The sequence below is a fragment of the Alligator mississippiensis genome, chromosome 3, assembly GCF_030867095.1.
Source record: "Alligator mississippiensis isolate rAllMis1 chromosome 3, rAllMis1, whole genome shotgun sequence".
NCBI lineage: Eukaryota > Metazoa > Chordata > Crocodylia > Alligatoridae > Alligator > Alligator mississippiensis.
In genome coordinates this window covers 197,613,600-197,635,330 of record NC_081826.1, presented here as the reverse complement: position 1 = coordinate 197,635,330, position 21,731 = coordinate 197,613,600, and the positions used below count along the sequence as shown (strand labels likewise).

General features: G+C 42.5%; 1 protein-coding gene across 3 annotated transcripts in view; it reads left to right on the top strand.

The window, feature by feature from the left end:
* TRPM6 (transient receptor potential cation channel subfamily M member 6) overlaps positions 1-21,731 on the top strand; it is a 119,665-nt gene that overhangs the window by 14,179 nt on the left and 83,755 nt on the right. For 2 of the 3 annotated variants that reach the window (XM_059724797.1, XM_019478180.2), the window contains exons 1-3: positions 302-467; positions 18,779-18,858; positions 20,192-20,230. In XM_059724797.1, coding sequence (XP_059580780.1) covers positions 309-467; positions 18,779-18,858; positions 20,192-20,230 — 278 coding nt within the window. In that variant the 5' untranslated portion in view covers positions 302-308. Of the gene's footprint in view, positions 1-301; positions 468-18,778; positions 18,859-20,191; positions 20,231-21,731 lie in introns of those variants that run through there. The other variant, XM_059724798.1, reaches the window with a different exon arrangement.

Genomic DNA, 21,731 nt, shown 5'->3' with positions numbered 1-21,731 from the left:
CCCGAAAATTGGGGATTTTTTTTTAACCCGAGAAAACCAGGGCCCTGGTGGTCACTCCCCAAGGGGGTGGGCTGGGATGGGGACCAGCCGCCCTGCAGAAGGGCCCCAAGCAACACCCTCCCGGCACTGCTCCGAGGGAAACTTTTAGGCCTGGGGGGTTATTTGGGGCAGTGTTTCGGTTAGTGTTCCCGTCGCAGCTGGTGTTTTAGCAGCGGCAGGAGCCGGGAGCCCGGGCCGGGCAGTGGATCATTAACCACCCGCTCTCCCGCCGCGGTCCAAGGATCGCGGGTTTATGGAGGCGGGCGGAGATGGGGATGCCGCCGTGGTGGGACCTCCTCTTGTCGGGCCGGCGCTCCAGGCGCCGCGGCGGCAGGGACTGGCGAGACCCCGGCTCCAAGGAGCGCAGAGACCTGTGGAGCCGCCCGGACCCGCAGCCCGGCGCAGCCGACATGAAAGTCCGGCTGAAGGTAAAGGGCCGGGGCAGCCCCGGCCTCCAGCCTTCCTCCTCCCCAGGCTTCAAGCCTAAAACACCCCCATCCTCAGCTGCCTGCAGAGGGGTTGCTCAGTCGTGCTTTGGGGAAAGCAGGCTGCTCTGTAGTAACGAGAAGGTCTTTTACTTCATGTGGACGCTATGTGAAAGGAGTCGAGGGCTTGGCATTTGCCACCCCTTGCCCTGCCTCTGCTGCAGCACCTGGGGTTGCACAGGTGCCCAGAGTAAGCACATATGACATGCATTTAGGCAGACCGGTGCTGGGCTCTGAAATGCTGGGAGTTATTTGCAACAGAAACATTGCTCTATTCTTTTTCTCTACTTCTGTCTTATTTTCCTGTAGTCAAAAATCAAGCGAAAACTAAGAGCTGGTATTATCTGAGGGGTGTCTTGAGTCTCGCGAGGGTGCCTCAAGTCTAAAAAGTATGAGAACCGCTGAGGTAGACAGTTGCCCGTGTTCATCTGAATGAAGACTGACATTTGGCACGGTCACAGATGCAAGCTGCTTACACCTCACTTCAGGCTGTTTGTTTTCTTTACACCTTTTCCAAGTCATGACGGATCTTGGCTCCGTCCCTGACATTCCTGATACAAGACCCAGCATGTATCATCTGATATAGCACAAAAATAATAAAAATAGTACATATTCAGTGAAAACACACAAGTTAAACGCTCTACTGAAAATTTAGTGTAGTGCCCTGGGGTGCCTTGAGATGCCACATAATGTTAGCACAAATATGATTCACAAGGCCAGGGGACTGAGCACAGGAATCCAGCATGCTAAAATCATTTTGACCTGTTGCAATCTTTCTGACTTATTTGCAACGAAAACCCTCACCCCCAGCCCTGCTGTATTTTCTGTAATCAACAAAACAAGGGAAAACTTCAGAGCTGGTATTTTCTGAGTGTGCCTAAAGTCCAAAAAAGGCTGAGAACCATTGCTCTAGTCATTATTCAGACAAGACTCAATTTGATTTACTTGGAAATAACCTCTGAGTAAGGAGTGAATGACCAAGCTTCCTTGAGCTGTTGACCTGAAAGGTATAGAGCACTATTAGATAAGAGGGGAGGGTTTTTTGTGCTCGTTAGGTATATTGCATATAGTGTTTAATGAGTAACATTTGTAACAGATGATGAAATTAGCTTGAAAACGGAGAAAAAAAAGATCTCTGGAGATAATGTATATGTCTATACTAAAAGAAACAATCATGCTCTCCAATACTTAATGCTGGTTGCTTATTACATGTTGTTTTTTTGGTGTTAATGATCATAGACATTTGTGCAGATGTGGATGTTTGCCCCAGGGACCCCATTTTTTTAATGACTTATTTAACATTTCTACTGTGGAAGCAGGAAAAGCCCTTAAGGCCACTTGTTCTACTAGCACCCCAGAGCAATCTTGTCAGCTCCATGCTTTCAACACTGAGTCAAATCATCCAACAGTTCAAAATATTTCTTAAATGAATATCTATAGGTATAGTGTGTAGCTATATACCTTCCTCAGGTGTTTGTGTTATTAGGATGCAATTCTTCTGTGCAATTATGCCGATGAAAACAACTTTTAAAAAATGAAGATGTGTGATTCACCTGGCACTGGGGTCTGGAGTTTGAAGAAAAGATAAAATTATGAACCTCCGATACAATTTTCAAAACCGGCTAGTTGACTTAAGAACCTAAGGGTCCCTGAAAGCCAATCAGACTCAGGTACCTATGTGCCTAATCAGAACTTAAATGCTTTGATATTGAGACTTCTAAATTATTTAGCTGCTTTTAAAAATGTTACCCCTTAAAATATTATACCATTTTAACTAATGGAAATTGGGGAAAAAACAACGAAATCAGGGCAAAATACAGTTTAGACATTCTAAATTCAATTTAAACCTGGTTTGCATTGCTTTAGCTTAATTCAGCTGCGTATACATTGAATTAAGGATGCCGACACTGCTTTGCACTGGTTTAGTGAAATACAAGTTTCAAAAACATATTTTTTAACTTTTCAACTTTTTTTGTTCCCTTAAAATTCTGTTTGCTTCTGAGGCAGACAAGGTTCTTTGGGTAAATGTGGTGTCTTTTATTAGATCAGGTAAACAGTTGGAAAAATTGGTTTTTGCAAGCTTTTGGGTGCACACACCTTTCTTCAGGCATAGGTAGAGTCTGTTGGTGTTTGTGTGCTGTCCTGGGTGGAACAGAAGACAATATACAAAATTCAGGTCTGTGAAAATGTGAATGCATAGCAGTGAGGATCAGAGGGGATGGGAGACCGTAGGAATGAGGTAGATAGGTGGGGGAGAGAAGGAGGTTGTTGACCTGGTGGTAAAATGTAGCTGGTAAAATGTAGAGATAACCTGGGGTTATCCAATGGCAGGAAGGTTATAATGTGCTATAAATCTAATGTCTATATTTAGTCCATAATTTTTTGTATCCAGTAGATTTATGAAGTGAAGTTCATAGGCTTGTCTATGAAAGGTGTTTTGTAAATTCCTTTTGATGATTAAAACTGGGCGATTTGCTCGGTTTGTTTGTTTGCTCCTGATGCACCAAGAGATGCCGAAAGTGGAATGTAGGTGGAATGCAGACAGTTCTGAAAACTTCTGCTCAGCTGCTGCCAAGTCTTAGAGATGCCTCAACTTTGTAGCTGCCTCAGTTTTAGGCATTCAGGACGCAGCTGCACAAAATATTTACTGTGCTTTATTAACTGTGCAGTAAACTTCTCAGTGTCTACATGTATGCACCTATTCAGGCATGCAGAACTAATACACTCTGCAGCAGGGTAAGTACTACCCTGTTTTTTTCATGTGCAGCAGCACATATGTAGACACTGACCCAGCTGGCTGGAGCACGAGGGTGCTTCAGTGACGGGTTGACTGCCAGCTAGCCCTGCACTGAAGCACCCTCATGCCCCAGCCAGCCCCTCTGCAGCACACTGGGCCCAGTCAGAGCAACTCCAGGCTGTCAGGCTGACCCAATGGGTCCTCTGCCAGCTGGGGCTGGCCTGATCCAGCTCAACCTGCTGTGGTCTAGGCACATGTGCAGACATGTGCCCAGCAGCAACAAGTCAGCAAGCATTAATAGGCGTATGTAGATGCTCCCTCAGGTGCCTAAATTACTGCTTCTGGGCATGCCTAGGCACCTCAGTCTTGTTGGAACTGAGCAGCTTGGTGCCTCGTTCATGGCTTTGTCTTATCTTCCCTCAGGGTCTTGGTCTGGTAGGCATGCTCTGTTGTATACCAGTTGGATCAGACTGCACAAGACATGCAGCAGCAGCTACTGCTTTCTTTAAAATGCAGCCTGAGAAGAAGTTAGTGATGTTTCCGCTCCCCTTTACAGAAAAGTTCAGTGGATAGAACAGTCAACTGAACCAGGGTCAAATACCTCCTCTGTCTGAGGTGATACAACCCCACAATCCCTGGAAAATACCCTAGCCACCACCCATCTATATCCTTTTCCAGCAACTGTTTAATATATAATACATAAACACTGGAATACAGGAACCAGAGCCAAAGACTCTCCCTCCCTCCCATCACTACACTGGTGGGACAACTTCATCAGGAAGGATTTAGTGCCCCTATCCCAGAATAGCCAGTGGGTAGGTCACTGTCCAAGGACATGGAGGAGGAGGAGGGATCTGAAACTGGGATCCCACCAGCAGTGTCTCCTTCTGTCTTATTTTGAATGAAAAGATTAACTCTTTAATAAATGCTAGGAGCTGGCTCAAGGTAATAGAAATTCTGGGCTATGAATCTGGACAGTGCTGAGTGTGAAGGCTAAGCCCATAGAGAGACTAGACTTAGTACACATCTTTGTCCTCCTCATTTTCTTATTCTCTAGCTCTAGTTGACCCCTCATTTTCCATGCCGGTTATAGGCAGCCTTGTCTTTTTCTAGGACTAGTTGCTTAAAATATAGGCAGTATAGAGCTGAGCTTTCATAAATTGAAAAGTAACATTTTTTAAATTAGGAAGTTCTGTGTTTTATTGCCTTTCACTGTTTCCAATTCAATTGTGTTAGAGTACAAACACAATTGATGTTTCTTTTCCCCTAAGTATTAGCTTTGAAAACATGTTGGCAAACAGAGATTCCAGCTACACTCTCTCTTGTGTGTCCTCTCTAATAAGAAATGTTCCGATGGTCAAATTAAATCCACTGTGACACCTACATAACTCGGTTGTCTTCCATGACTTCATGCAGTCTAGGTGTCATTGACATAATACAACTGTTTGATTGACTGCACAGAATGGATATTGTCCAGCTGTGTCATTTGAGCTGGCTCAGCAGAGACAGCAGGAATTAAGCCCATAAAAATATTGTTATTAATTATTGCTGAGAGAGCCCAGTCTGAATAGGAGCTCCATAGTACTAGGTGTTTTTTCAAATGTATAGGACAGAGGTGTTGTATATATATATAGCTCACAGAGCTGCTTCTTTTTTCTAGAGGGACTAGGAGTTTAGGGGTTGGTGTGAGGTGGGGGCAGGGGCTGCTGCAGAATTTGGGGTTATGGGGCCCTGTTAAGATTCCCTCCTCCCCCCCCCCCATAGTTTACGTCTGGCCCACAGTATGGGGTGAGTTTGACACCTAGGTACAGGAAAAATTGGTCCTTGTCTTGAACTGCTTATAAACTTAGGTATGTTCTGCACGCAGTTTTGTACCAGTGCATATTATAGTGACACAGCTACATTCAAACTATATCATTACAATTAAAGGGGTAGAAAGGTTGCGTGTAGATAAACTTTGAAGACAATTTTTTCAAAAGCTCTTGAGGAGTCTAAGACTTATCCAAAGCCAATAGGAGCTAGGTCCCTAAGTACCTAAATCACTTTGGAAAACAGGACCTATCTGCTTCTGAATATTCTGCAATAAGGACCCAATCCTGCAATGTGTTATGAGCAAGTAGATTGGTACACCCATACAGAACAAAGGACATGGTCTTAGCCTGTGTACAGACATTCATTTTTACCAGAAGAAATTTTTTCTTGTAGAAAAATAGTGCAGGGACTGGACTGTTTGCTCCAACCCTGTGGCTAGAGAGCTTACCTGTGAAGCTTTCCAGACAGGGGGCATTGAAGTGCTGTTCCCTGGACCACCTGTACCCTTAAGGGAGGCCATTAATTGACAGCCTGCCCTTATCTCTGTCTGGAAAAGGGGGCATGCTGTCAAGTGGTATTTGGTGGCTGCTGAAGAGCAGCAGCTGTCATAGACAGTCCTTGGAGGGTTCCTGCCCACATCCCACCAGTGAGCTGATTGGAAGGAAGGAGGATGGCATTTTCTCATGGTGGGAACCTTCTTGGTTCTCCCCACTTCCCCTCCATAGGAGAATACCTTGGTTGTACTGCTCCAGGCTGATCCAGAAAGGTTCAGGGGGAGGGGGAAAGAAGCATTTGGGGGCTGCAGCAAGGTGCTGGGAGCCTTGCCAAAGGGGCACAGCAGCCTGCTTTACCACAGCTGCTTGTCATCATGGCAAAATGCCTCTGCCTCTCTAGAACTCCAGTGTGAGAAGCAGGCATGAAACAGCTGGTGACTGCTCCTCCCCTGCCTTCCCAGTCTATGGGGGTGGGGGTAAGGGAACCCAGAGTGACACCGGTATTAGGAAGGCATGGGAGTCTTTTTCACCCAGCTTCATTGCTCCTGGTCCTCAAGAGGAACTAAGCCAGGGGAAAGTGTTTAGGCTTTTAGCCTCCCAGGAGATGCTCTTGGGTGCAATTTAACCCTGGTTGTTCCCAGGTTATTTTTCTCCTTGAACTGCCATTTTTGCTTTAAGAGAAAAAGTCTAAACATCTGCACACTTTGGGTTTCTACCAGGAGAACAGCAATTGTCTTGGTAGAAACTGAGCATCTATATGTGGCCTTGGTAGAAGGCAAAACTCTGAAAGTAAGTATAAGAAATCAATTATTTGGGGGGTTTCTGGTTTATGTTGATAGTTTTTGCTTGCTTTCTAAGTTGTTTTGTTCTTCTATTTTGTTCTCTAATTGTAAGCCACCCCAAGCCTTTGTTGGGAAGGATGGGTTATAAATTGAATGAATAAAACAAAATGGAGAGGATACACAGGGGGAATAAGAGAATTCATAGAATCATAGAAGTTAAAGGCTGGAAGAGACCTCAAAGATCATAGAGTCCAAATTGGTAAAAAGATGAGTAGGCTACCCATGTGCATCACTCGATGCATCACTTGACATCTTATAACATTGTGAAGTAACAGAAATCTTCAGATACTCATAACTTCCTGTGTCTTTTGATATTTGTACCCCTAAGTAACCCTGTCCCCTGCTTATTTGTATCATTTGATGTATATGTTTGATTTCTCCTGTCTGTATCCTATCTCTAGCCACCTGTTTACTATGCATTAATACCATTTTTTATTTTAAAAAGTGTAAACAATTCTCATTACTTCTTTCTTTCTATCCTCCCCTCCTCCCTGTAAACAATTCTCATTACTTCTTTCTTTCTATCCTCCCCTCCTCTCTGTCAGTAAGCCTCTTCATTGCATTTCCCATATGGATGCAGAAGGAACACTTCTGTGTAGAGGAACAGACATGGGTCCTTGTCGGATACAAGAACGAAGAGAGTATTTTGTTCAAGCCAGTAAGATGCAGTGTGACTGAATACACAAGGAACAAATCTGTTGAGAAAGAAGCTGTATCCATTTTCTAAAACAGAATAGTATTTTGTTTACAATGGGAAGGGTGCTATGGACTTGACTAGGAAAAACTCAAGCAAGTGAAAAGTGCAGAATTTGCTGACTATGGGGGATAGGGGGTAGAAAAAAACTAGTGAGCAAAAAATAAAAGTACATCCACATATTCAGTTCACATAAAAGTTTAAGTAAATAGTAATCAATTGATAGTCACATTTTAATATAGTCCAATAAAATTTAAACTATCTCATGTAACGCAGCAAGTACTTAGCAAAATTGCTCTATAAAGATAATGTTGATGTATCTGGTGAAGCCCTGTTCTTATAGGAGCAGTAGATAGATGACTTACTTCATCACTCAGAGCCAGGTAGGTAAGAAGTAAAGTGATTGGGTCAGTAAAGTTTCAAAAAGAGTTCATTGATTTGGAAGGTCTTTGCACTAACTCCTAACCAAGGTAAATTCAATTGGAGCAGTGAGAGTAGCCCCATAACAGTTAATCTGAGCAAGGTTTTATGCTTAGAAGAAGCTGCACTTTACCCAGAGTAGTTCATGCTCAAAGCATCAATTCCATGGGAGCTTGATAAATTTTGACTAAGTGGGGAAAAAAAACATAAAAACTACAAGATCAACTCAAAACTGGAGTGACAGATAACCCTTCAAATTAACTTATTTTAAGTTGTGGGTTATTTCTAATCCACAGCAGTAATGTAAATGAGTGCTGAAGGGCCAATTCCTACTTTTTTTCTTACATAAGGAGTTTTTTTTGGCTTGAAGGTACTTGTGAGTGTGACAGGCAGGCATTAATCTTCATTGAGAATGGATGAACTGAAAACTACAAATGCTACCTTCAAAGCACCTGTTTAAAAGTGCTTCTCACTATATTAATTTTCAATCTTAGGCTGAAATATATTTGGAAAGATAGATTTACAAACAGTAATTCTTGATCCCCTGCTAGTGCTTACTAGCTTGCTGACAGCATGGGTGACAGTTTTAAGAGTGTCTTAAGTAGCTAATAATTAGGACACTTTTTTCTATCAGTAGAAATTATAAATTAGATAGCTATCTAGATATGCATGGCTGCCAATATTAAATAATAATTCATATTTTATGCTTCCCATTAAATTAGTTTTATTGTGGTCTGAAAAATGTTATGTAGTCTCTTGTGTTATGTCATGTCATGCATAATACCGCTTTTTAGCTACCACATTCAATGATCACAACATTTTTAGTTGGCCTGATGGGCCTGAGCTATGAAAACCCAGATCAGAACTTCCTCAAAACTCTAATGTATTTGATTCTGATTTTAATTTGGCCTGTTACAAACCTAAGAATGATGTCAGTGGCAACACGTAGAGGGTGCACAGGGGTACACATGCACACCCTGAGAACGCCGGTGCACCCCCTGACTGGCCACGCTCACCACTTAGGTGATGGGCAGGGGGGGGCAGGCGGGAGTGCTGGTGCCCCCCCCTGCAAGCACCGGCTGATCACTGCAGCCGCTCCCAGCAGCAACCACAGCCACTCCCATGCAGTGATCGGCTGCAGCAAGATTGGTTGCAGGGCTCCCTCCCCCCACTGGTCGGCAGCATCAGCTGCGGGGAGACCCTCCACCAGTGGGTGGGACTGGTTGCGGGGGGGGGCACATGCCCCCTCTGACTAAAGCGGCGCCAGTTGCCCATGAATGATGTTGTCTCTTATTCCAGCTGCTTTGTGTATTTTCAGCAATATAATGTGATTAGAAAGCCAGCTTAATCAACTCCTTAAAGATTCATTCCATGTTGAGGAATCCTGAGGCAGTCAGCATAGCATCTCTAGCAGTAATTTGTTCAGGGTTTTGTTGAAGTGATACGACTGAAGAAAACAACTTATGGCCAGGTAGCTAAATAAAGGTGAAGCCCTGCACCTGGGATATACTTCAAGGGGACTAGTAGCTAGTCTTGAGCACTGTAAGCCTTCACTTTCCCCAGGTTTGTGTCAAGAGCAGCTCAGCTGGACTTGAGAATTTAGCCCTTATTACCCAGCTACAAAGTACAGACACATATATGAACCCTAGAGTTTGAGGTGTTTGGGCTCATCTTCCGTGAACTATGATTTAACTTTCTAATTCATTGTGCAGTCACTGATAGCAGGGAGGCTAATTAACCTTTCAACATTATTGAACTGAAAGCAATGGGGGGATTTTTTCCTTTAGCTGTTTAGGTCTATTTCTTAAAGCTTAAATAAGTGCCTTTGGTTATATAACAGTAAAATAAAACCTATTACCAATCACAGAGGAGGAGTTATTGCTATACGTACAAAAAGTAAGACATGCCATAGAATAATAAATTTTCATATTCCAGATGTGATTTATGATTTTCATAACTATCTTGTTTATGTGCACTTACTTGCTATAGGACTTCCAGGAGGCTCTTCCAGAGATTTTCCTTCCTAGCCCACACTAAGCCAGATGATAGGGATGCTTGTGAAGTTGACCCAGTACACTGACTGGAGTATCTGTTCACTTGTTTTTGTGTCTAAATAAAAAAGATTTTTCTCATAACAAATGTGGAGATAAAACACCAGGGGCCAAGTAAATGAATATTACATTGCAATTGTAAATGTTCCCCAAGTTTAATGAGAGTACAGTAGAGTAGAGTGATTTTGGGGGAAAGTCTCTGTTGTTCTTCCTAGGATATACTTTTGAAAATGTGGAACCTACAGTTTGGATGTAATGTATGCAGAGCTTACTCAGTTAAAAGGGTTGGTGTAGGGGGGTGTCTTTCATTGATTTCAGTAGGTTTTGAACAGGTGTGGATCCAGGCTTTGGCAAAGAGAAGTGCTGCACATGATTCTTACCCTGCCCCCACTGGTGCAGGTATATAGGCTAGGGACAGAAGTTACACATAAACTGGTTTAAGTCATCAGAAACTGGTTTAAATTTGTAACAGAACAGAAATTCAGTGCACATAAACCAGTTTCAAAATAAAACTGGTAGAATGTAGTATCAGATTTAGGTCAAACTAGTTTATGAAACTTCTGTCCCAGACCGCTTTCTAGTTTAAATTAAATCAGAGTTCCCCAGCATGCTTTCCAGTCCTGGACTTCACTGGGCTGTCTGTTCCAGCAGAGAGGGTTGGGAGAGCGGGGTGGTGGAGAGGAAGGCAGGGACTGAATCCCCCAGGCAAACCCCAGCTGGGGTCTGGGGCCAGGGAACGGGGTTAAACCCCCCTTCCCCTGAGTATAGGTCTGCCTTGCCCTGCTAAAATTACTGAAAGTTACTGCTGGCTGTACTACTGGACTACAAATAACAGAGGCACCTGGAAGCAGGAGGAGGAAGTGATAAGCAGGGATCCTGGTTTTCTCTGATTAAAAAAATCCCCAATTTTCAGTGTAAAAAAAGTAACTCAAAACCCACATTTTTCCATGATTAAAATGAAACTTCACTAATGGGTGTGTGTGTGTGTAGTGGCATTTCATTTTGAATGTGGAAAAACGTGGATTTTTTTATACCTGAAAATTAGGGATTTTTTTTAATCGGAGAAAACCAGGATCCCTCCTAATGAGTAACCCTGCAGAGTCCCGCATATGTGATTCTGGACCGCACAACCCAGAGACCTCAAGGTCAGCAGGAAGAGGAAGTGAATATGCAGCCCAAGCCAGCTACGTGCTAGAGAGCCCTGCTTTAGCACCCCCTGGCTTCAAAAGTGAGCATTTCCAGTTGTTTCTCAATTTAATCTATACAGTTTAGACTAACCTGCAAAGAGTAAATTGATTCAGTCTCGGGCTTTTTGACTGTTTGTTCTTAGCCATAGTGTCATGGGAGCCTCTGGGACTTTTTAAAGCCCCCAAAGCACATAACAATGCCTGCTTTCCCTTCTGTGCTCAAAGGCATGCCCTGTCCCCTCCTCTCCTGTTTCTCCCTCTCCCCTGCCTGCCACTGCTGCTTGTCCTGCTGTCCCAAGGGTGGGAAAGACTCAAAGCTGATTCTGCCTGCTCTAGCTGGGCTGCAGGGGGGCTGGGCTCAGCTGGGAACAGAGCAATGGCAATGGCCAGTGGTTCCCTCTCCCATGCCTGTTCCTCAGGGACCAGGCAGGGAGGGAGCCTACCACCCCACCCATCACTGCTGCTGTCGCTGCTGGGAGCAAGGGGAAGGGAAGGGGCATGTCTTTGGGCACAGAAGGGAAAGGTGGGATTCTTGCATGCTTTGGGCTCTTGTGGTGTGCTTCAGTCTGAAAAAGGTGTAGAGCCGTGCCACTGCACCCCCTCTGGATCTGCCCCTGGTTTTGAATCAAGCTTGGGAAATGTTTTCCAAATGTCCATATAAGGTTTTGATCCAACCAGGCATATGTAATTCACCCTAAGCTTATGTGTAGTCCTGCAGACTTCCTTTTTACCACTGATGCATTTTAAAATTAAGAGATTGGTCTCAAGTAACCTGTCTTTAGTTTTCAAATACTAGAAGGCTGATGGAGACTACCAAAGGCAGAGAAAATCAGCCCAGTTCTGTCAGTGCAGTGGAAGAATTTAAACAAGTGGCTCCCCACAATTCATCTTCTGTGATCGTGCATTTATGTTTCTGTAACTCATCTTTTATTAATTTCAGGTACCTAAAGAGGGTTGGGAGAATATTCTTGATTCTACATATAGCTAAATAAATTACTGCACCATTTCTAAGATTTTTTCTCAGTAACTTGAAAAGAGGCTCCATTGTTTTACCTCTGGCAGGAACAGTTTTAGAACAAAATAAACAAGCATTAAGAAAAAATAAATTGAATGAGATGCCAGGTCTATAGAGCATTTATGGTATTACTGAGGGCCTAATTTGGATGGTAAACCTCTTATTAAGAGTGAGGATGGCTGAAAAGAAGATTGTACCGAGCTTGACTCTCAGGATGCTTGCAGGGCTAACTTTTAGAAAGATAAAGTTTTACTTGTAAACATCTGCTATAGACTGCTGTGATATAGGACTTATAAGTTGTAAAGAAAAGTGGCTACATTTCCAGGACATGATATGTCCCTTTCAGGGATTTGCTGTACATCTAGTTCATGTTTAAAAGAGTTTAAAATAGTTTCAGTTACTCTGACTGCAGAGAATGTAATCCTTGATAGGCTAGACACAAGAGGAAATGCCTTGATCACAGTGCATACCTGCATGAGGTCCAGGGATCAGCTGCCCTGCAATAATTTCACCCTGTTAAAAACACAACATTTTCCTAATCTCTAGCCTTGCAAACACAGCCAGGGTTCTTTTTTTTTTTAAAAAAAAAGGAGGCTGAAATCTTTCGCAGCTGATACCACCAGTAATAACGTTGCTGTAGCGTCAGCATATGGACTGAAAAGATCCTGGTTTAGAAATCCATAGTGAATCCACTAGACTTGATACTGCTTAGAGAATACTTGATCTCTTCTCATTGCTTTGAAGGAAGCAGTTTCTCAAGCAGTGACTTCTTATGTGACACATGCCCATACTACCAGGTGTGCTACTCCTGTTCAGTCTTACAGACTAAACAGCAGTTGTGAGTCATCCTAAAATGGGAGATTTCTAATGGCTAATACAGAATCACAGTTTCCTGTGATTTAGTACTGATGCTAGGTCCCAGCACAATAGCATAACTAAGGGAGGGTAACTGGGGTACAAGCCCCAGGCACTCAGTAAGGAAGGAGAGTGCTGAAATAGAGGCAGGGGTCTCCTGGCTGTGCTGCAGACAGGCAGAAGGTTAACTCTGGCCCTACAGGCACTCCTGAACTAAGGTTTTTACTCCCTTGTTCCATATAGAAATAAATGGTAGTTGCCTTATTAATCTCATAGCTAGTGCTGGCACCTCCTTCTGCAGTAGTGGCTATGCCATGGTGGCCCTGGATACAGATGCTGCCAGGTACACCTTTGCCCCAGTATTGTGGTAAGCACCATGATTTCAGCTCTTGAGGAAGCTGTGTTTTGGGTAAGGTATAAAACACAAGTCAGCACCATTAGTAACCAGTAAAGACAATGACACTTTTAGCATGGAACCTACTGCTCAGTTGTTCTTGCTAGATTTCAATTGACTTATATTCTGCCTAAATTTTTGTGCTTATTTTTGGGTGGTCAGTGTTCACAGTGTAACCTTGTTTTCCTCCATTTGGTACTCAACCAGTGAATAATGCTGATTGTCTGGTGGTATTAAACATTTGTTAAACTCTCTCCCTGACTATGACTTTAAATAATGACCACAGCTTTGTGAACTTTAGAGAGAACATTGCAACAGAAGTGTATACAATAGAGAGAATTTCTAAATGGCGAGGAACAGGAAGAGGTGGAAGCAAATACTGGAATACCCTATGTTCAATTTTAATTCCAAATCCTGTAGTACTTACACAACTGTAAAATATAACCTATTCTTTAATTGAATCTTTTTACTGGTTGCTGGCTGTAGGTTCTGATCCTTCATTGAAGTATTAGCTTCAGACACAGACCTTTGTAAAAGTTATAGCCCAGATCCTTATTTGAATAAATATAGGCAGAAGGTAGGGTAGGGAGGTATCTTTGAAACCTGTTCTGAGAGGCATGCCTGATTTCTGTCTGACTTCAGACTAACATGGCTTATCATCACCTCCTGGTTTAAACTAATACAATAAGGATCTCTTCCTAAGTTTACATAAAGATGTATAAATATTTTGGTTCTCCATTTGTGCAGGAGCTAACAGGTTTAGCTTCACTGAGAGGTACAGTTATAGATTTATGGTTTATTTTTTGTAGATTCGATTGTTATATTTATCTGTGATTTTTTTTTCCAAGTCCAAATATTAAATACAAATAGATCTCTTTCTGTGCTTTTTGATATGTTAAACAGTCTTTTGTCCTGTTGTCCTAACGTGAAGAAAATATTTCAAACATGCAGATTTTTGGCATTTTATTTTCGCTAAACTTCATCCTGAATTAAGAATGATATGCAAACCAATTTTATTAGTATACATAGAAATTATAGAGAACAAGGAAGTGAGTTGATTACACCATATATTCTACAGTCTTGTTAAAGCACTTTTCGGTTTCCTTCCTAGAACAAGGTAGAAATTCTCTATTCTTTGTCAATCCCATTTAGAAATGTTGTGGAATATGAACCATGCTGTTAAAATTAAGTAGTGAATAGTTTATGACAAATTAAGATTGATGCTGTGTTTATATTTCATGCCAGATTTTGGTATGTAATTTGACACACTTCTCTATTTAACTCGACTTGAATAATAGAAAAAACAGGTGTAGAAGGGGTCTTGGAGGTTATCCAATCCAACCTTTTGTTCAAGACAGCATCTTCTTATAAATATATATATATATATATATATATATATATATATATATATATATATATATATATATATATATCCCAGACAAATATTTAATCCACACAGAAAAGCTTCCAGTGATGGAGATTCTGCAACCCTTCTGGGCAATCTATTCCAGTGCTTAACTATCTTAGTTAGAAAGTTTTTCCTAATAGCTAACCAAGTGAGTGCCTCTTACTCCTGATCCACAGCTCCCCATCCCTGCAGCACTGCCAGAGGAGGACCCAGGTCCACAGCCCCTTGCCCCTTCCAGCAGCACCCAGCTGCTGCCCGTGGGAGGTGGCAGCTGCTGTGGCCTGAGTGGAGCATGGAGCCCAGCTCCCTCTCCCCCATGGGTGGTAAAGCTGGAGTGGAGCCGGTGGAGGTCAGATGTGGGCTGCCTTCTGTGGGCTTGGGGCTCCCTGCTCTGCTGCCCCCCCACCCCCTTGGGGCCTCCACAGCCTGGCAGGCAGGACCCAGCATAACAAGGCAGAGTGGGGGGGGCAAGCTCGGTACCACTGCTGAGAGCCTGGCACCGTAGTGACATGGTGCTCATTGCCGACCTGACAGCAGTGGGGGGCACAAGTGGTGGCACCAAAATTCCCTGCCCTACTCTGCCTTGCCACTCCAGGTCCCACCTGCTGGGTTGCGGAGGCCCCTGGGAGGGAGAAGCAGAGTGGGGAGCCCTGAGCTTGCAACTGCCCCTGCCCTGCTCACAAATCTGGGGGGCGCATGCCTCACACTCCACTCCCCAGGAATGTATGCAGTGGAGGGGAGCCAGCTCTCCCTCCATGCCCCGGATGAGCTGCCCGCAGCTCCCTGCCCCAGCTCTCTGGTTGCACATTCCCACCCCAGCTCTGGCCCCAAAGCCCCACAAACCACTCCAGCTGGGCAGCACGCCCAGCCCTGCCTGGCTCCATCCTTCCCTCACTATGGAGGCCTCAATCTCCCCCCTACTCCCCGATTAAACTGTAGGGACCTGCAAGAGCTGCTCTTCATGCTGCCTAGCTGCTACTTGCATGTGTGCACAGGCGCATGCACGTGGCACCCCCTGCCTGATTGCCTTCCTTCTGCTCCCCCCAGAGCGCTGTCAGCCTGCAAGGGAAAACCTGCTGTTTCTCATTTTTTTTCTCTTTGAAAGGAGAAGATCTGCATTTTTCTCCTTAAAAAAAATCTGTGTTTTTCTCCTTAAAATGAGAAAACCCGGGTTTAACTGCATTTTTCCGTGGCGCACAGAAAACCTGGATCCCTGCTGATAAGGAAACAAATAACTGGTATGGCATTTGTTACTATTGAGTTTTACACAAGGAGCTACTTGTGTAACCTATCATACTAATTTTAATGAACAGTTCAGCAAAATGAATTCACTCTCAAGGAAGTGAGTCAAATTAAGGAATATGTTGCTTTCTCCTGCTTTTGGTAAACTAAGAATTTGATTTACAAGAAACAGCAGTGAATTTTTAAAGCTGAAAATCCCTGGATGTTGTAATAATAATATCAGTTCAATTCAACAATGGGTAATTGCTCAAGAAATTAGAATGAAGTAGCCTGGGAGGTATGAGGCAGCATTCGTTTCTAATGGGAATGTTTCCGAATGGTTTTGTGAAATGTAGGTACAAAACCTGTTATCCTTTAATGGATTTCATGCAACCTCTTATCAGCATCTCCTCTGAATTGCATTTCTGTATCCTTTTGCAACATTTGTATTCAGTGAATTTCTTTCTGAGATGATTAATTTTTTTGTGTGTCACTTAGTCCCTATCACACCCTGAAGATCGTTCTCCCTGCTTTCCTTTCATTCTGTGATACAGCTAGACTCAAATTAACAGTTCCCAGAAGAACATACACACATTAATACCAGAAATCTATTTTCTTACAAACTCTTTAATCTTTGTTGACAAGGGCGCACATCAATTTCCATTAAAATCAAAGAAAAGATTTGTTTCAGTGGGAGCTGACATTCCATACACCAGTCAAATCATTAGCCAGATGCATTGAAAATGATAATATTTAAGGATGTATAACATAATTTTTAAAAGTAGGATTATTAAGCATCATAATTCTACTAAACAAATCAAACAGGAGTTTTCTGGATTATAAAACAATCTTTACTGAATAGAATACTCCTGACTGCATTCTGTGAATTGAATTGCTGGTACTCTTATTTGCTGTGTTATCTACTATTTCATAGAGCATGAAAAGCATAATAGATTCTTTAGAAGTGAGTCTAAAGAGGGTCCCTTTGTATAATAGAGGGCAAGGATGTATAGCCAACAACCTGTGGCAGTAACCACAACCCACCATAATTCCTTATTAAGCCACTTCATTGAATGAACAAGGATTTGAAGGCAAAACAGTGACTCCTGGGTCCTCGTTCTGTGGCGATTTGTTATCCTACACACACAGATGTATGTAAAGGTGATAAGGGCTTACAGCTGATTAGAATAGATCCCCCTAGTGGGAACTGTTCATTGGAAAGTGCACCTTGCACACGGCTCTCATTAAAGTCCAAGCTGTGCATCTCTGCTCTAGTCAGATATTATGTAAGAGACTGCAAGAACCAAAAGCTTGTGTAGCCTGATAGCTAGGAACACTAGTCCTAGACCAGGTTGCACATTATGCTGGTGAATAAAAAGATCCCTGCCCCAAAGAACTTACACACAAATGAATGAATACACACACATTCCACCCCTCCCCAAATCCCAACCCCTAAAAAACCAAAAAAATCTAGATAAGACACTATTAGAGTTGTTTATCTTTGAAGCAGTTTAACATCTGCTTTTTATTGGGGTATCTCTCTTTAACCTCACTTCTGGTGTTCAGAATTGTGAAAATCTGGCTCACCAAATTTCAAATGGGGCGTCAAAAAACTGAAGCACACCAAACTGGAAGATACTTTTAAAAAATGTTTGCGTGTTGCAGGGATAAAGGTTCAAAACCTCTTGACGATGCTTCATGAAATATCTACACACCACAGTGAATATTCAGATTGCTCAGACCATGTCATTGCACACTAAACTTACTGACCTTGGTTGTGGTGCTTTCAAGCATAGTGGGTTGCTTCATAAATTAGAAACAATGTAGCCTCTTCAAGTGGGTTAATTATCACTGTCCAGTGACAGGACCAATTAGCCCCTGCATGGTGCTGCAAAGAAGTAGCTACATTACTTTCAGTTGAGGAGGCAGCCCACTCAGAGCAGGGCTGCATGCCTGAGGGCACTGTCATTGGGGGGCAATAAGTCTACTGGGTAGACAAAGCTTAAGTTGCTTTGCCATCTCCTAAGAGGTTTATCCAGGGGCCATTGAAGTCAGTGATTTTAGTAGGCATTTGATCAGCTCAGATAGTCAATGTTTTCTTTCAATCACTTACCTTCAGCATTTCTGTATCCCAGGAGTGCTCAACCCCTGGCTCACAGTCCAAATCCAGCCTGTGGAGTCATGGCATCTGACCCACAGGACTCCCCGTGGATTGGAAAATTTGGCAGCAGCAGGGGAGTGGGAGCAATTAATACAGCCACCCACTGCTCCTGCCAAATTCCTAAGCCCACGTCCCCTTCCCTTCATGTGGCCAGATTGGGGCCAGGCTGCCTTCTCCCTGCAGGGCTGGGCCATGCACCCTCCCCCTGCATGGCCATGTTGGGGCTGAGCCATGCTTCCTTCTCCCCACTCTGCCAGATTAGTCTGAGCCACATCCCCTCCCTCTGTGCACCTGGATGGGAGCTGGCTGTTCCCCCTTGCCCACTGCATGACCAGATTGGCCCCACCTGCTAGATCCAACCCATAGACAGACAGGGCACTGCCCATCCACCCCACAGGGCAAAAAGTTTGAGCACCACTGCTCTATCCCATTTCAGTAAAGTTTTGTTAACCAAGTCAACTGCAGTTCTTAATACCTAGTAAAAAATAAATTACAAGAAGTTACAATAAGCTCATAAAAAATTATAGCTATCATTCTAAGCCTGGTCTTTTTCAGTTATTACACATTTAATGAGATCAATGAACACTAGACAGTGAACATGCACCTTTGGGGTAGAGGATATGTTCAAACTTTCATATCTTTTCTCACTCCCAGTTCTGAGTCATCCTAACCACTTCATTTACTTTAAATTTTGAGCCTCCTCTGAATCAGATTTCACATATATTAATAAGAACTCAGATTCACCAGAATCTCCCTGGTGTTTGAGGATGGTAGCTAGAATTGTTTAGTTTCAAGGTTTGGGTTTCTGCTCATGTTAATTGGAATTTAGTTATATCTAACATAAGAGTGGAAATCATTTGAAATTCTTGTCCAGCACTATAGAAATGATATGATATTTGTTGAGATTTTCTATGAGGTACAGGACTGTAATTATGTTTGATTATGTTTGATTTTTCTTTTCAGTCCCCGAAGTCTTGGATTGAAAGCATCTTCAATAAAAGAGAATGTGCAAAAATCATTCCTAGTTCTAAAGATCCACACAGGTATAGTTGTGGGTTTAGTTTTCTTTTTATTATATTTAAAGAAAAGCCAAAGCTGACATGTAGATGTTGTAAAGTAGTGTGGATGAAGTTTTATTTTATACTTTTGCAGTGCCACCATTATGTGAGTGCCAAATGTTCACTGTCACCATTCAGTTAAGAATGCCTTCTAATATTAGGTATCAAGGATGGATCAGATACTATACACTACTTGTTTTTCTGTATAGGAATGGATTCAGCAATTCTTGTTCATGTGATGTTGTTGGAAGTATCACCTTATGATGATTACTAAACACCCCCTGACTAGATGTGATGATAGTGTCATTCGTTAGTTGTTTCATAGACAGTGCCGCTAACATATTTTTATGCTAGGCACGGACATTCAAAAAGTCTGAGGTGGAATCTAAATTACTCAGTTTTCTGTAAGCAGTATAGTTTAGATTGGTAGCAAACAGAACACATATTCATCCTTTGGGGAGATGGGGGAGGGCAAATCTTAGACCCAGTTCTGCCATTTTTAAACCAATGTATGTGCCAAACTGTTCTGTTATGGATATAGACCAGTTTCCGATCACTTATACCAGTAAAGGTATAATGTCCCTGTTTGTACCTGGCCTTAAAGCATAACAATATTTTTTGATGAGTGCCAAAACCTGTAACAGATGATCCTTCTTGGTTTCCAAGTATATAGGTTTTAGTCCACTAGCAGAAAGTATGGCCCAAATCAAGAGACACTACAAGAAAAAAAAATATGATGTCTCTTACAATTGGATAACTGATGATAGAAATTCTATGTAAATAATAAGGTAGAATATGTTGCCAGTAAAAGGTACTATCAATCATAGTACCCCTGACAACCAGCTCTGTGCCAGAAGAATGAGTTGAATCATAGTACTCTTTTACAGAATACTGGAAAGAGCTTGAAGGGGGAAAAATTCATCCTGTATTTGAAAAATGGAGGAAAACAATTTTTTTTCTTCTCAAAAGCTTTCTGAATAACCACCATAGTAATATTGCAGGAGTAAAGCACATGGATTCAGTTCTTGAGGTATTAAACTGTATGGGGCCAGATCATTCTGAACACATTGTTTGTGACTAGTATATGAAGATAATGACTTCAGCTATGAAATTCAGATTAGGCACATTATATAATAGAAAGCAATCCAAATAAAGCACTCAGCTTCTCTTGTAGATTTTCAAAGATGATGAATGCAGAAATCAGTGAGTTTCAATGTTATTGCTTGAAATTTTTTCACTTACATTTTGTGACTTGTATTATTATTTACCAAATGTTCTTTTATTCATTAATGAATTGCTTATTGTTGTGTCCTTGCAGATGTCCTGCTGGATGTCAGGTGTGCCAGAACTTAATCAGGTAAGATTCTATTATAAAGTGAGACTGTGCTTTCTAAAATGAGCTCAAGTAAGAATAGGAATTCCTAATCTAGCAGGAAATAAAACAAAACACTTTAACCTCTGAAAATGTCGAAATAGCATTTCTGAGGTCTTTTGGGGAAAATAATTATAGATCCTGCTAAAATATATTTCATACTAAGGCTAAATTCACACATGCAGGGAACTATTTAAAAAGTATTTCTCTGGCTGGTTATGTGGATATCAGATAGGAATATGTTGAACACCTTATTAGGCAGCTAATTCCAGCCATCTCATGGGAGATGCAGGATGTGAAGGCAATAGGAACTGGGTGAGAGGGGAAGTGGTTGGACTAGCATCCTTTGAGGGGAAATATAAAGACCACTGCTTACACTTCCTCACCTCATCCTCCCCTACTCAGAAGCTTGGATCTATGCCTCCCACCAGCAGTAGCCACAGGTATTTCAGGACTCCTGCTTTGTAGGACCCCAACTTTGAGACATAAAGGATGTGAGGTCCCTGTAAAAGTGTTTTAACTGTTTTCTATCACTTTGGGGAAGAGAAACAACCTGGACTTCAAGCAGTTTCGTGTTTTTAACAGAGGGATGGATTTTTTTAGGGAGCTGATTTTTTTAAATGTATATTTATGGAACTTTTGATCAAGCCTTTGAAAATTATGTTAATGTCTCTGCATAGATTCATAGAGTGTAAGGCCAGAAGGGACCTCAGAAGATTTCATAGATTTCATAGACATTAGGGGCTGGAACGGACCTCATGAGATCATAGAGTCCAGCCTCGCTGCCAGCCAGGAAGTCTGCAGGGATCATATGATCCCAGCAAGATAAACATTCAAATGCCTTCTGAATGAGTCCAGCACAGGTGCTTGCATCACCTCTGGGGGGAGTTAATGGGTCTAGCCTCCTGCACCAGGCAGGAAAGACAACTGGGGTCAGGTGACCCCAGCAAGGTGACTCTCTAGTCTCCTCTTGAAGATCTGTAGGGTAGGTGATTGCACCACCTCTGGAAGGAGCATATTCCATGGTCTGATCACCCTGACTGTAAAGAAGTTTTTCCTAATGTTGAGTCTGAAATGGTTTTCCAGGAGTTTGTGACCATTCCTCCTGGTTTTCCCCAAGGGTACTCTGGTGAACACTTGTTTACCGAACCCTCGATGTACTCCGCTAATGTAGTGGTAACCTGTTACCAAGTCCCCTCTCAGCCTTCTCTTTTTCAGGCTGAAGAGTCTGAGGTCACTCATTCTTTCCTTGTATGGCTTGCCTTGCAAGTCTCTGATTATATGGGTGGACTCTCTCAAGCTTTTCCACATCCTTGTTAAAGTAAGGCACCCAGAACTTGACATAGTACTCCAGCTGTGATCTCGCCAATGCTGAGTAGAGCAGTAGAATCACTACCTTGGTTTTGCTGGAGATGCATCAATTGATGCATGCCAGAGTATTATTTGCTCTACTGGCTACAGCATTGCATTGCTAGCTCATATTCAT